This window comes from Chrysochloris asiatica, unplaced genomic scaffold, assembly GCF_000296735.1.
Source record: "Chrysochloris asiatica unplaced genomic scaffold, ChrAsi1.0 scaffold00002, whole genome shotgun sequence".
Lineage (NCBI taxonomy): Eukaryota > Metazoa > Chordata > Mammalia > Afrosoricida > Chrysochloridae > Chrysochloris > Chrysochloris asiatica.
This window is the reverse complement of record NW_006408520.1, coordinates 17,790,670-17,804,523: the sequence shown is the minus strand read 5'-3', so window position 1 is coordinate 17,804,523 and position 13,854 is coordinate 17,790,670. Positions and strand designations below refer to the sequence as shown.

Genomic DNA, 13,854 nt, shown 5'->3' with positions numbered 1-13,854 from the left:
CCGTAGTAACTGTGTCTGAGTTCTGTGTGGCCATTGCAATGAACTACTGAACCCAGCTGAGTAGAGACTGGTTTGTAGGGGTGGTTTCTTGCAGCTCTGTTGTTCTGTTCTGTTTGGGTTTTTTTTTTTTTTACAGAGTATTACACTATGATTAAGGATCCCTGGTAGGTTACACACTGGACTGGTAACTGCAAGGTTAGCAGTTCCAACCCACCAGCTGCTTTGCGGGAGAACGATGAGGCATTCTGCTTCCATAAAGATTTATGGAAGCCTCAGAAACCCTACACATGGTGGCTATGAGTTGGAAACAGCTTGATGGCACACAAACACCACCATCATGCTGATTTGTCTTTTCTATTCTCTTTCATATTTTAAAATGCTAGTCACAACCCACTTAACTTGATGTCATGACCCATTTAGTGAGTGAAGATCCACAGTTTGAAAGGTATAATGAAAGAAAAGCCATCATTTAAATGAAAAAATACAATACTAGAGAAAGAACAAAAAGCTACAAAATCTGTGTAACAAAAATTTTCAAATTGCATCCAAAGAATTCAAAACCAACTTTAAGAAATGAAATGCACACCATATTCTTGATTGGTGGTGGAGTGGAGTTGGTTCCAACTTGTAGCAACCCTGTATAGGGTTTTTGAGGTTGTAAATCTTTATGGGAGCAGAAAGCCTCATTTGTCTCTCATGGAATAGCTGGGAAGTTTTGAACTGCTGATCTTGAGGTTAGCAGGCTGACTTGTAACCACTATGCTACCAGAGCTCCATATTCTTGATTAGAAACACTAAATATTATAAATTCTCTTTAATATAATCTATAACTTTAACTTAAATCACCTTCAAAATAACCAACAGATATTGGTGCTGTGGGCTAATGCGTCAGACTGCAAAGTTGTGTGAACTGTAAGGTCGGTGGTTCAAGCTCACCAATCCTATACAGGGTTGCTATGGGTCGGATTTGACTCGACAACAACAACAACACTAGTCAATTTTTAGTTTTTAAATTCAGACATTAAAATACTGCACACAAAGAGGAATGGGATACCAGACACTAAAACATACTATGAAACTTCAATAAAAAGTGCCCAAATAATAATAATAATATATATTACATATATCATAGTAACACATACCCATCATGCTATAATAATATATACACTATACTGAAGCTTTATGCTGTTGATAAGTGCCCTCTCTCTAGTTGGTTCCAACTCATAGTGACCTGTATAGTTTCCAAGGAACAGACAGTGGTTTGAAGCGCAATCTTGTGGTTATGAGTCCAATGATCATCGTACAGTGCCAATCAGAACTCCAATAATTCTACACAACAGTATAGTACTATAAAATATATTTATAGTAATATATATTACATATCATATATATTAGTCTAGAAAATAAGGTCCAAAAATAGATATTAATAGATGTGAGAATTTAGTATATGACGAAGATGAATTTCAAATTAGTGGGGAAAAGAATTACTCAATAAATTAACTAGACACCTAGATACTTTAGAATGTTATTAGATACTTTAATAAATGATGCTATTAACTCATAAAAAGAAAAAAAAAATCACTAGAAAAGTCTTTTATTAATCTCATAATAGGGACATCCTTTCTAATAACCTAAATCCAGAAACTATAAAAGAATGATAAATTTAACTGGAAAAATAAAATATGAAAAAAAAAAACTGGTAAGATTTGCAATTTATATGAAAGTTAAAGGGCTAATTCGACATACACCTTTATTTATATATAAAATGTATATATTTAAATATATATAAATATTTAAAAAGCCAATAACCAAGAGCAAAATGGACAAAATGTCAATTCACACACACACAAAAACTATAAATGGCTCTTATGCATATAAAAGGTACGCTGTCAAGATAAGAGAAATACCAATGAAATGTACAGTGAAATGTCAATGGTCTCTAGCTTATTAAAAAACAAAGCTCAGTAACCAGCTCTGTGGCAAAGGAGCAGAAGATTAGCCTCTTATTGCTGAAAAAGGGGCAGAATGTCTATCAAGGGCAACATGGCATTATTATAAATATAAATGTATATACCATCTCTCCAGAAATTTCCTGCCTAGGAATTTCACACTCATTGAAGTACTGTTTGTAAAAGTAAAATATCAGAAATAGTTCCAACATCTATTAATATTGAGCTGATTGAGTAAATGTTGTTGTTAGATGCTGTTCAAGTCAGCTCCAACTAATGGCAACCTTTATGCTTAACAGAACAAAAGGTTGCTCAAGTCCTGTCCATCTTTATCATCAATTGTTATCATCGGCTAATTTTGAGACGTAGATTGTCAGGCCTTTCCTCCTGGTCAGTGTTACGGAAACCCTGTTGAATCCTTTCCACCATGGGTGACCCTGCTGATATTTGAAAGAGCACCGCTTCCATCATCATAGCAACCACACAAGCCACCACAACATGATAAACAAGCAGATGAATTGTAGGAATAAATTACAGTAGATCAGTGTAATAGATTACCACATAATTTTGAATACAAAACCAAACAAGCAAAAAAACCCTTTTTATATGCAGATAAGGAAGGAGCATGAAGCAGAACAAATGCTGCCATTTGTGTAAAAAGAAGGGTAAGACAGAGAACACATAGGTGTAATTATTTGTATGTGCATGATATAGCTCTGGAAAGATATAAGAAACCAGTAATAGCTGTTGCTTATCTAGGGGAAGGGTCTTAGGAGAGACACTATTGCATATCCTTTTAAACCATTTGCATTTTTAGCTTCCTGAACGCATTACCTACTGAAAAACTAAAGTTTTCAAAACAGAAAACATGAGGCTTCAACAATTGTGGATGTTCAATTAAACTTTATTTTTCTTCTTTATTTGTCAATTTTTAAATATAGGTCAAAAAACAGATTTTTTAAAACCTCAACAAATGGTTCTTTTCACTTGTACTACAAGTAAGATGGACCAAAATAATAAAAAAAATAATTAAAACACAAATACTCAGTACACAATAAGTTACTGAGTACTGAAAATGTCTTTATCAACTTCTAAAATAGTCTGTATCTTTCGTACCATGCAGCAAATATTTTGTCAGACTGAACTTCCTGCTTGGACACATGAGGAGACACAGGAAATACAAATTACTACAAGAATGAATGGGCAAGCTAAGGATATTGCTAATTTAAAAATTATTAAAAAAGTAAATTCCCCTTTAAAAAAGAAGAGTTAAAAATTCTAATTTTTGCTAATGAAGTAGGTGGACTTGATGCACTCAAACCTATAATAGCACCAACAAGAGTCTCCAGAAGCTCTTTAATAGCAGTTTGGTATATTTTTAAAAATGCACTTGATAATTAAAGCCTCTAAACAAGTCAACTGCTCAGATCACCCATCATTTATAAAATGTAGTAAGGGGGTTAAGATTGAATGACCTCCACATTCCTGACAGCTTTCTGATCCTACCACATAATAATAGTTCTTAACTTCTCTTCTTCTTTAACAGATACAATAAAAATGGACCGTCATAGGTTTTTTTGTAAAGAATAATATAGACAGCAGATACAAAGCACTTGGTCTGTTTGACAAAAAGTAGACATTCAAAATAGGTTCCTACCTCCCAACACCTGAAAACGAAATCACCATTAAGTGAAAGAATTAAATGTTGTGATTTGATTTTAATGTTTTAGGTCACTGAATATTTTCCAATAGGTAAATGATATTATTAGATGGGTCCAACAATGGGCTGGGGCGGGGAGTAAGATTTTATTTTAAAACATAAAATAAAAACTCACCTTAAACAAAACAATTTCTAGTTTTATAGTCCCATGGAATCCTATTAAAACAGAACAAGTTCCTCAACCACAAGTAATCTTCCTTGTTTAAATTGCACCCATGCACCTCAGTAAAATAACATTAATCTCAAAGGTAAAGACAGTCATAGTGGAAAACACTGTTCAGAGGATGGTTTACCTCAAAGATAAAAGGATCTTCAAGGCAGCTGCAAGCCCACTTTCTTGGCGTCTATCTGTGGAATGTGGACACCCACTACACACAGGCACACTCCTTCCCCAGGACATCCTGGCTGTGCACAATAGCTACTGACAACAATTGAACTGTGCTCACTCGCTATTTCCAAGCATGGAAATTTTACTATCTATAGACCCAAATTTCCCTATCTATGTTAAATGACACTTGTAAACAATCTATTTAAAAACAAATTTAGTCACCAAGAACATTTTTAAAAATCACTGCATAAGCTCTCCATCATATTTCCTATTTAAAATGTAAAACCATCAGTTTTTTTATTTCTATTGTCTTTGTGGTACTTCAAATACAGAAAAAAGAACTACTGAAAGATATGAATCTATGTCAACAAAGGGGGAAGGATAGAGTCTATATTCTATTTTCTCTTCCTGCCTCATCCCTTGCCATTTGTACTTTGCCCTCTCCAGATTGGAACAAGTTCATTAATGTCATCTTCCATGCAGTTCTTATGCAAGTCGCCTGTGTAACAGATTCCCAGCCCCAAGCTCCAGCCTTGTGAATATCTGCTCAATCTTCAAGAGGCAGGACAGTTAACCCCTTTTCTCCATGGAAGTTTTTCTTTTCCTTACTCAACCTAAGGAGAGGCCCTTTCTCTATTTACCCATGGCGCCCAAGCTACCTCTCTCACAGATGCCATTTCCTATTCACCTCTGACTCCACGGTACCACTGCTACCCAGCAGTCTCTTCATTCTTGAAGTTAAATTGCTATTTGACACTGATGGCTATTGCTTAAAACCCTGTACTTTGCAAAGTCTGTGACAGGTCTCTCCAGATTCTCTCCCTACTTGTTAAAAGCATCTCAGTTTCCCTGGAAATCTCATACCTGTCCTCGGTTTACTTTGCACTTCTATTACCACGCATACACCAACAACTCCCAAATCTGCATCTTCAACTCAAGATGTCTCCTTAATGCTTAACATTCAGTCTGTCTGTACATTTTGACAAATTGGGATCCATCCCCTTATGAACCAGCCCACAATTACCACTACCACATTCCAACAACTGCCTTAGATCAGACCTTCTTCAACTCTCATGTAGCCTTATTGCTAACAATCTTCTAATTCATCTCTTTTCTTCCAGTGATCTAACTATATGCCATTTTATCAAAGGATAATATCTCAGTTCTTAACTCTAAGTTTAAGCACATATTTTCTAATTATACATATATTGTTGTTAAGTGCTGTCAAGTCAGTTCTAAGTCAGACCCTGTATAGGGTTTCTGAAGAGCACCTGGTGAGTCTGAACCACCAACCCTGCAGTTCAAACTGACTTTACATTCCAACACATTAACCCATTAACCTGCAGGGCCACACACACATGTATATACATATTTACAGTATGTATAATGGGCCGGAACCGACTCGACGGCACTTAACAACAACAACAACATATATATATATATGAATGATAAACTTTTAAAATTAATTTTTCATTTTCACATTTTTAAATAATGCTAAAATAAAGCTTATTTTTCACCATTTGTTTTCCTTCTTTACGTAGATCACTAGAAATGACCATCTTTCAGCATCACTTATATGCGTAGAATAAACACTTCCTGTAAGTATACTAATATCTCACCCCAAAAGAAGAACACGCAATGTATCCTTTCAAAAAAGTCATAAATTTAAGATATCACCTGCTCGGTTTATTTACGTTAATGTTTTTAGAGTGTTTACTGTAACATAAGCTTTGATTTTAGAATGGATGAAACCCTTAGATATGGCAGTGAAATATATAAATATTAATGCATACATAATTCTGTAGTGATCCATAAAGTACCAATGCCCCAAGAGACACAGTCAGTATGAACCAAAATATATCATTTGGATCCTCTGGATCCACATTGGCCCACTTTTACTATGTCTTCCTTACCTTTCACTTTTGCAATAAGCATTTCTGCAGCATTTTGAAGATCAACAGAATTGAGGTTCTGGTGCTTATTCATTACAGACTTTAAAACACGGAGAAGTTCATCCAGACGTATATGAATGACTTCTTTAAAGCAGTCTTAAAAAGAAAAAGAAACTATTTTAATTTGTTTCCAAAGCAGAGGTCTAGGAATCTATAAGAAGCACATTCAAGTAAACAATGATTCTTCAAGTTTTATATACTATATTACTTGCATACTAAAAGTACAGCTCTATTTTCAACATCGCAGTTTTATATACAACTTATATGTTGTTGTTATTAAGTGTCATTGATTCAGGTCTGACTCATAGCAACCCTGTATAGGGTTCCCAAGGAGTTGCTGGTGGGTTTGAACCACTGACCTTGCAAATGAAAACAGGTGCTACTGATAATCATGCCAGGACAACCGGCATATTTCAGGACCACCATCCCCGGCAAACCAAAAGTCACTTTACCTTGAAAGTCCTGAAGTAATCCTGAAAAGGTTTAAAAGACTTCCAACACAGTTGTTGTTGTTAAGTACCATCAAGTCGGTTCTGAGTCTTTAATGACCTTGTATAGCGTTTTCAAGGAGCAGTTGGTGTTTGAATTGCCAACCTGTGGTTAACGGTCCAATGTTTATCCTATATATAGCACCACACCAAGACTCCTGTTCAATAATAGTTAATATTTATTGAACACTTAATATGTGTTGGTGCTGGTGGTGGCTGTGTGCCATGTAGTTCTGACTCATGGAGACTCTGTATTGGATTTCGGAGGCTGTAAATCATTATGGGAACAGAAAACCTCATCTCTTCTCTCGTGAACTGATGACCTTGCAGTTAGCAGCCTAACTCAGATGCTACTACACTACCAGTGTGCTTCTTTGTTGTTGATAAGAGCTGTCACGTTGGTTCTGATTCATAGCAACCCTGTAAAGGATTTCCAAGGAGCAGCTGGTCAGTTTTAACTGCTAACCTTGGGGTTCACAGTCCAGTGCTTATCCTACATTGCCACACTAGGAGTCCAAGACACTGTCAAAGGCACTTAAATGTTCACATCAAGTGTGTTAGGTAGAAAATAATATCTTCACACTCATCAAGTGTGTTAGATGAGAAAATTCAGGCACATTAAGCTTTTAAGCTGTGAAGATAAAACTTAAACTCAGGGAGTTCCATACTCTTAATATTATGTTGCCTCCTTATTGAAATCGCTAAAAACAAGACAAAAAACACTTTTTAAATACAATATTATTCCTGAATTACACATAAGTATTTTTTAGAAATTCTAAAAGAGTAATCAGTGGGAAAAAAAATCGTTTATAGATTAAAAACAGAAAACATATATACATACATCCTTTCTCTAATATTCAATTCACTGACAGTATTATCAAGATAGAAATGTGTAGGGTGAGAGGAGCAGGCCAGGTAAGGAAAGGAAAGGAGCTGGTTAAGTCAGGGTAGAGGCAACAGAAAGAATGCTAGAACAGAGAGCAGGTAGACTTACGGGAGAAAAAAAGGACTTGTTCATTCAACAAATTTTTACTGGCAGTTTAAAAAGAAATAGAGAGGGGAAAGATACTAATCTAATAATTTTGAGAATTAGTAGCGTCTGTAAGACAAAATCTCTTTAAAGTGTTCAAAAGTAAAGATGTTAGTTTGAGGGCTAAGGTGCACCTACCTAAGCCCTGGTATTTTCAAGTCTCAAGACTATAGAAGAATGGATGCACTTGAGTTATGGTGTTTCAGAAGAATATTAAAAGTACCATGGACTGTCAGAAGAACAAACAAATCTCTGTTGGAAGAAGCAAAGCCAGAATGCTCCTTAGAAGCCACCAAGGTGGTCAGTTTTTGTCTCTCATACTTTGGACATAGTATCAGGAGGTACTGGTCCCTGAAGAAGGACACCATGCTTGGTAAAGTGGAGGGTCAGTGAAAAAGAGGAAGACCCCAACTAAATGGACTGGCACACTGGCAGCAGCCATGTGCTTAAGTATAATGATGACTGTGAAGTTGGCACAGGACCGAGCAATGTTTTGATCTGCTGTGCATAATAAGGCTGCTAAAGTCAGAACCAACTCAATGGCACCTAACAACATAAGACAAAAAAAGCCCTGGTGGCGCAGTGGGTTAAACACTGGTCTGTTAAGATCAGATGTATGAATCCATCAGCTGCTCCACAGGAGAATGATGAAGCTGTCTGCTCTCATGAAGATTTATAGTCTTGGAAGGCCTAAGAAGCAGTTCTACTCTGTCTTATAGGATTGCTAAGCGTTGGAATTGACTCGATGGCAGTGCTGGGATTTTGTTTTGCTTTTTAAATAATAAGACAAAATACAAAAGGAAGTGCAAATAAGCCATGTACTATAGTTGATAAAAGGAGCTCTGGTAGCGTAGTGGTTACGAATCGGGCTGCGAACCATAAGGTCAGCAGTTCGAAACTACCAGCTGCTCCGCGGGAGAAAGATGAGGCTTTCTACTCCCGTAAGGATTTACACCCTCGGAAACCCTGTACAGGGTCGCTATGGGTCGGAACCGACTCGAAGGCACTTAACAACAACAACATAGTTGATAAAGTCATTTTTCAAGGGGGTATGAGTTAGCAACTCTGATGCTGCTTTAAAAGTGTATATACCATAAGTAAATAATTAAGTGGATGGTGGGAACCAGGTTTGTCAATGTTGGATTGAGAAATTAAGATAAACAAGAGGAAGCTGGAATAATCTATGTGGTAAAGGGTACTTCAATAAGAACTCAAGTTTAAGTTAGATACAGGTGGTCAAATAAAGAGACATTTACAGACCTGTGTGTGCATGTATGTGTCTGTGTGTGTGATGGGGCTTCAAAAAGTTCAAGGAACATTCTATCATCTTTTCATTTCATTTCCCATGAATTTTGAAGTCCCTATTTGAAAGTGCCTAAAAAGAAACTACCCCCAAGCAACAACATGCACACTTAGATTAGGTCTGAAAGGGAACTTAGTGGCTTTGAATGAAAAGAATGTTCCGGGAAAATAATATAATTGGAAGCATTTTAAGGTTTTGGTTTCTAATATCATTCTCCAATAAAGAGAGCCAGGGCTCCTTGGAAAAAGTTCACTCTAGGACTAGGACAGGAAATATACAAGATAAACCTGGGGCGTCTTCTAGTGCCACAAAGTAAGGAAGTTATAGATCTGTATGTCAGAGAGCCTCAGGCAACTGAATATATGTCCTAAAGGCCAAAACTGGAACAACCTGACCAACAAATAGAGTAGTAACAGGTTACAAAACAAATAAATCAGGACTGAGTATTTGTAATAGCCTCTGTGATTCTACTGATATAAATAAATGAGCAAATTAATAAAAGGGGAAGAAGAGACAAAATTCCAAATAACTGATGTAGGTACTCAGTCCTAAAGGAGCGGGGAGCCTAATTCCTGATTGGTGTGAGTAGGTTGCACAGTAACTTCCTTCTGAGGGTGGAGGGGAGGACTTTACAGTACAGAAACCTGACAACACTACCTTAGCCAGGTGATCAAGGTCAACATCAGCAGTCATACAGTCTACTGATATGTGATGAAAATAGCACTCTGTGATCTTCCTCTCAGAAACCTGTAACCCCAGTCTAATTATGACACTACCATCAGACAAATGCGAATAGAAGGGCTGCCCACAGAACAATTGACCAGTACTTCTCTAGACTGTCAAGGTCATCAAAAACAAGGAAAATCAGAGAAACGGTTATAGCCAAGAACAATCTAAAAAGATAGGACAATTAAATGTAATGTGGTATCCTGAACAAGATCCTGGAAGGGAAAAGGAACATTAGGGGGAAACTATGGAAATCTGAACAAACTATGTTGTTGTTAAGTGCTGTCGAGTTAGTTACCACTCATAGTGATCCTGTATAGGGTTTTCAAGGAGCAATTGGTGGGTTTGAACTGCTGACCTTGTGGTTTAAGGCTGATCCTACATTGCCATACTTTAATAATAAAATAATAATTAAAATGTTTCAATATTTGTTCATTTACTTAACAAATGTATCATACAATATAAGCCTGGTATGATGCTGCAGGATCAGCACTGAACTGCAAAGTTGGCAGTTCAAACCCACCAGCTGCTCCTTGGAAACCCTATACAGGGTGGCGGTACTTTAACAACATGTAACCTATTAGTAGGGAAAACTAGCTGTGGGGGTATATGGGAACTCTCTGTACTATTTTTACAAATAAAATACAAGTGGCAAAAAAATATATATATGGACTGTTGAAAATTTCACCCATAAACATATAAAAATCAAACCATTGCAACTGAGTCAATGCTAACTCATAGTGACCCTGTGTAGGGATTCTGAGTTTATAAATCTGAACAGGAGCAGAAATCCTCATCTTTCTCCCATGGGGTGGCTGGTGGGTTTGAACTGCCAACCTTAGCTGTAGCAGTCCAATGAATACCCTACACCATACCAGGATGCCTCATAAACATATATTACTTTTGTAATTGAAAACAAAGCAAAACAAACAAACAAAAAAACCCCACCTCATTTATAATTTAATTTCTAAGGAAAAACGATGTGTGCACTTTAAAGAATGACTATATAGTTAAATAAATTGCCTTAAATAAATGACCACTATTTTGTCTAAGGAGCTCTGGTAGTGTAGTGGTTACGAATTGGGCTGCGAACCGCAAGGTCAGCAGTTCGAAACTACCAGCTGTTCCGCGGGAGAAAGATGAGGCGTTCTGCTCCCCTAAAGGTTTACAGCCTCGGAAACCCTGTACTGGGTCGCTGAGTCAGAACCGACTCCACGGCAAACAACAATCTATTTTGTCTGCTCTGGTAGCATAGTGGTTATGATTCGGGCTGCAAACCTCAAGGTCAGCAGTTCAAAACTATCAGACGTTTCACAGGAGGAGGCGGCTTTCTGTTCATGTAAAGAATTACAGCCTTGGAAACCCTATGCAGGGTCGCTATAAGTTGGAACTGACTCCATGGCACACTCCATCCCCACCCCCACCATAATTCTGGTTGCTACTAGGGTAGCTGTAGTCCTGGTATGGTGCTGTGGGTTAATGCACCAGACAGCAAAGCTGTTTGAAGTACAAGGTCGGTGGTTCAAGCTCATCAGGTGCTCCTCAGAAACCCTATACAGGGTCACTATGGGTTGGAACCAACTCAACGGCACTTCACAACGATTAGGGTACCTTTCCTTATTTGACACAAAATAGAAGAGTGGCTGGAATATAATAAATTCAAACCAAACCCACTGCCACCGAATCAAGTCCAACTCAAAGCAGTGCTATGAGGCAGAGAAGAACTGCCCCCATAGGATTTCCAAGGATTGTTAAGTGGTATCGAGTTGGTTCCAACTTACAGCAATCCTGTATAGGGGTTCCGAGGAGCAGCTGGTGGGTCTGAACTGCTGACCTTTTGGTTTTCAGTCCAGTGCTGATCCTACAGCACCACACCATATGCTAATAATTCTGCTTACACCCCAAAGCCCAGGTTGAGTGACCTAGAGTTTAGTGTACTCTGTTTAGTAATTCTTCTAAGAATCACAAATACTAGGTTTAAAAAAATCTAATATTTGTGATTCTTAGAAGACAAAGAGAGACAAGGAAGGAAAGCCAGTCATTTCTATTTCCTATTTTGATGCTCCACGATAAAATCCACAGATAATAATATCCTTAAAGAATACTATGAGAACACTACCTTAAATCTTAGGCCAAAGAAGTTTAACTTGCAGAATGTCAACAATAATCATCATTATTCAAAAATTAGTGAGGGGCATCTAACAAGAACTACAAAACATTAATTACCTAAATAAACCAAGATAACAAATTCTGGTCTTCTCAGAGTCAAGGATATTAACCGCTAAATGTATCTCAAAACTGTTAAATATTTTTAAATTTTGTTTTAGTATCTACTATGGTAAATAGTGATATATACAGACCACATAAACAAAAACTCTTTGGCACCCACAATTACTTTTAAGAGTATAAAAGGGTCCTAAGAATCCCTGCTATCTTTGGTTGTGTTATAAAAAATCACTGCAAAACATTCCAATCAATAACTGTCAGCATAAATGTTTTACCACCTTGAATTTCCTTTTTTTCCTACAAAGAAGCCCTTATAACACAGTGAAAACTAGTCATTGTGTTATTCAGGAGCTTCTGAAGTACCTTAAATTGCCCTATAACTAATTCTAATTTCCTGTGAACTCAGCCTTAAACCAATTGAAATAAATGACAACAAAATATAGAAAATGCTCATCACAAAGATTCATTAACTTCCATATATATTTGGACAGAAAGAATAACTACTAGGACATCAGTATTTCGCTGTTGTTAGGTGCCATCGAGTCGATACCGACTCTTAGCAACCCTATGCACAGCAGAACGAAACACTGCCTGGTCCTGTGCCAGCCTGACAATTGTTGTCACACTTGAGCACATTAATGCTGCCACTTTACCAATCCATCTCGTTGGGGGTCTTCCTCTTTTTCTCTGACCCTCCACCTTACCAAATGTGATATCCTTCTCAAGCAACTGGTCCCTCCTGACAATATATCCGAAGTATGAGAGATGAAGTTTGGCCATCCTAGCCTCCAAGGAGCATTCTGGCTGCACTTCTTCCAACACAGATCTGTTGGTTCTTTTGGCAGCCGATAGCTCATTCAATATTCTCCTCCGATACCATAACTCAAGAACATCAATTCTTCTATGGTCTTCCTTATTCACTGTCCAGCTTTCCAGATAATTTTTCTCCTGGGATTAAAGGTCAGTGGTTCAAACTCATCAGCCACTCCGTGGAAACCCTATACAGGATCCGGCACTTGACAATAATAATAATAACAATTAAGCAAATTAAGGAGTACTGTTGTGGTGCTATAAGATAAAGCACTGGATTGAAAATTCAGTTTGAACCTCAATGTCGGCGGTTTGAACCCACCAGCAGCTCAGAAACCCTGTACAGAATCGCTATGAGTCAGAACCAACTGGACAGCAGTTAACAACAACAAGCTAATTAAGCAGCTCCTTGATCAACACTAAATTTAAAGAACCACTACCACTACCAACAACAAAAACATTAGCAGCAATGAGCAAAGCAAAATAGGCCATAATTGTTCTTCTCAAGTATTGAGACAATGTAAGTGGTTACTTGATAGACCGATTTAGATCAAGAGAGATAGGTTCCAATCCTTTATGAAAAAACCAGATTAGCTTCTCTGATCTCAGATCCATTCATAGTAATATGTTCTACATATTTTATAAATTTATTAAAAATATACAATATATTAACACAAATGAAACTGCTTTATAAAGTGTACATGACTATTTATGTAGTTATAATTACTATTAAATCTACAAGGCATTTACACTAAACTTCTTTGAGACAAATTTGACTCACATAGAAATTAAATTCAATAACAAATATACTTTCAGGTTCCACAATATTTTAGTTAGTGAAAAAGACATTAAAGTTTAAATTACATTAAAATTTCAATTTCATTTTCTACATACAATTGTAATTACTTGGAAATAAAACAGCATTGTTGTTAGCTGCCACTGACTCGATTCCAACTCATGGTGACCCTGTGTGTGCAGAACAGGGCTGTGAGCCTCAGACACAGATCACCAGTCCTGTCTTCCATGTGTATCTGAGTGAGTTCCAACCACCAACCAGGAGCAAGGACTTAACTGTTTGTGTCACCCAAGGACACTTAAATAGTATCGAGGATATACTTTAATTTCTGTAACTGTAAAGTTATAGTATTTAACTTAATCATATCACTAAATACAAGGCAAGGAGCTCTAGTAGCGTAGTGGTTACGAATCGGGCTGCTAACCTCAAAATTGGCAGTTCTAAACTACCAGCTGTTCCGCAGGAGAAAGATGAGGTTTTCTGCTCCTATAAAGATGCATAGCCTCGGAAACCCTATACAGGGTCA

General features: G+C 37.2%; 1 protein-coding gene across 1 annotated transcript in view; it reads right to left on the bottom strand.

Annotated features, from left to right (window-relative positions):
- The window catches only part of ARHGAP29 (Rho GTPase activating protein 29), a 73,639-nt gene that overhangs the window by 50,150 nt on the left and 9,635 nt on the right, over nucleotides 1-13,854 (bottom strand). Inside the window, exon 2 of the mRNA XM_006830947.1 lies at nucleotides 5,911-6,045. Within this exon, the coding sequence (XP_006831010.1) occupies nucleotides 5,911-6,045 (135 nt within the window). The remainder of the gene's footprint in view (nucleotides 1-5,910; nucleotides 6,046-13,854) is intronic.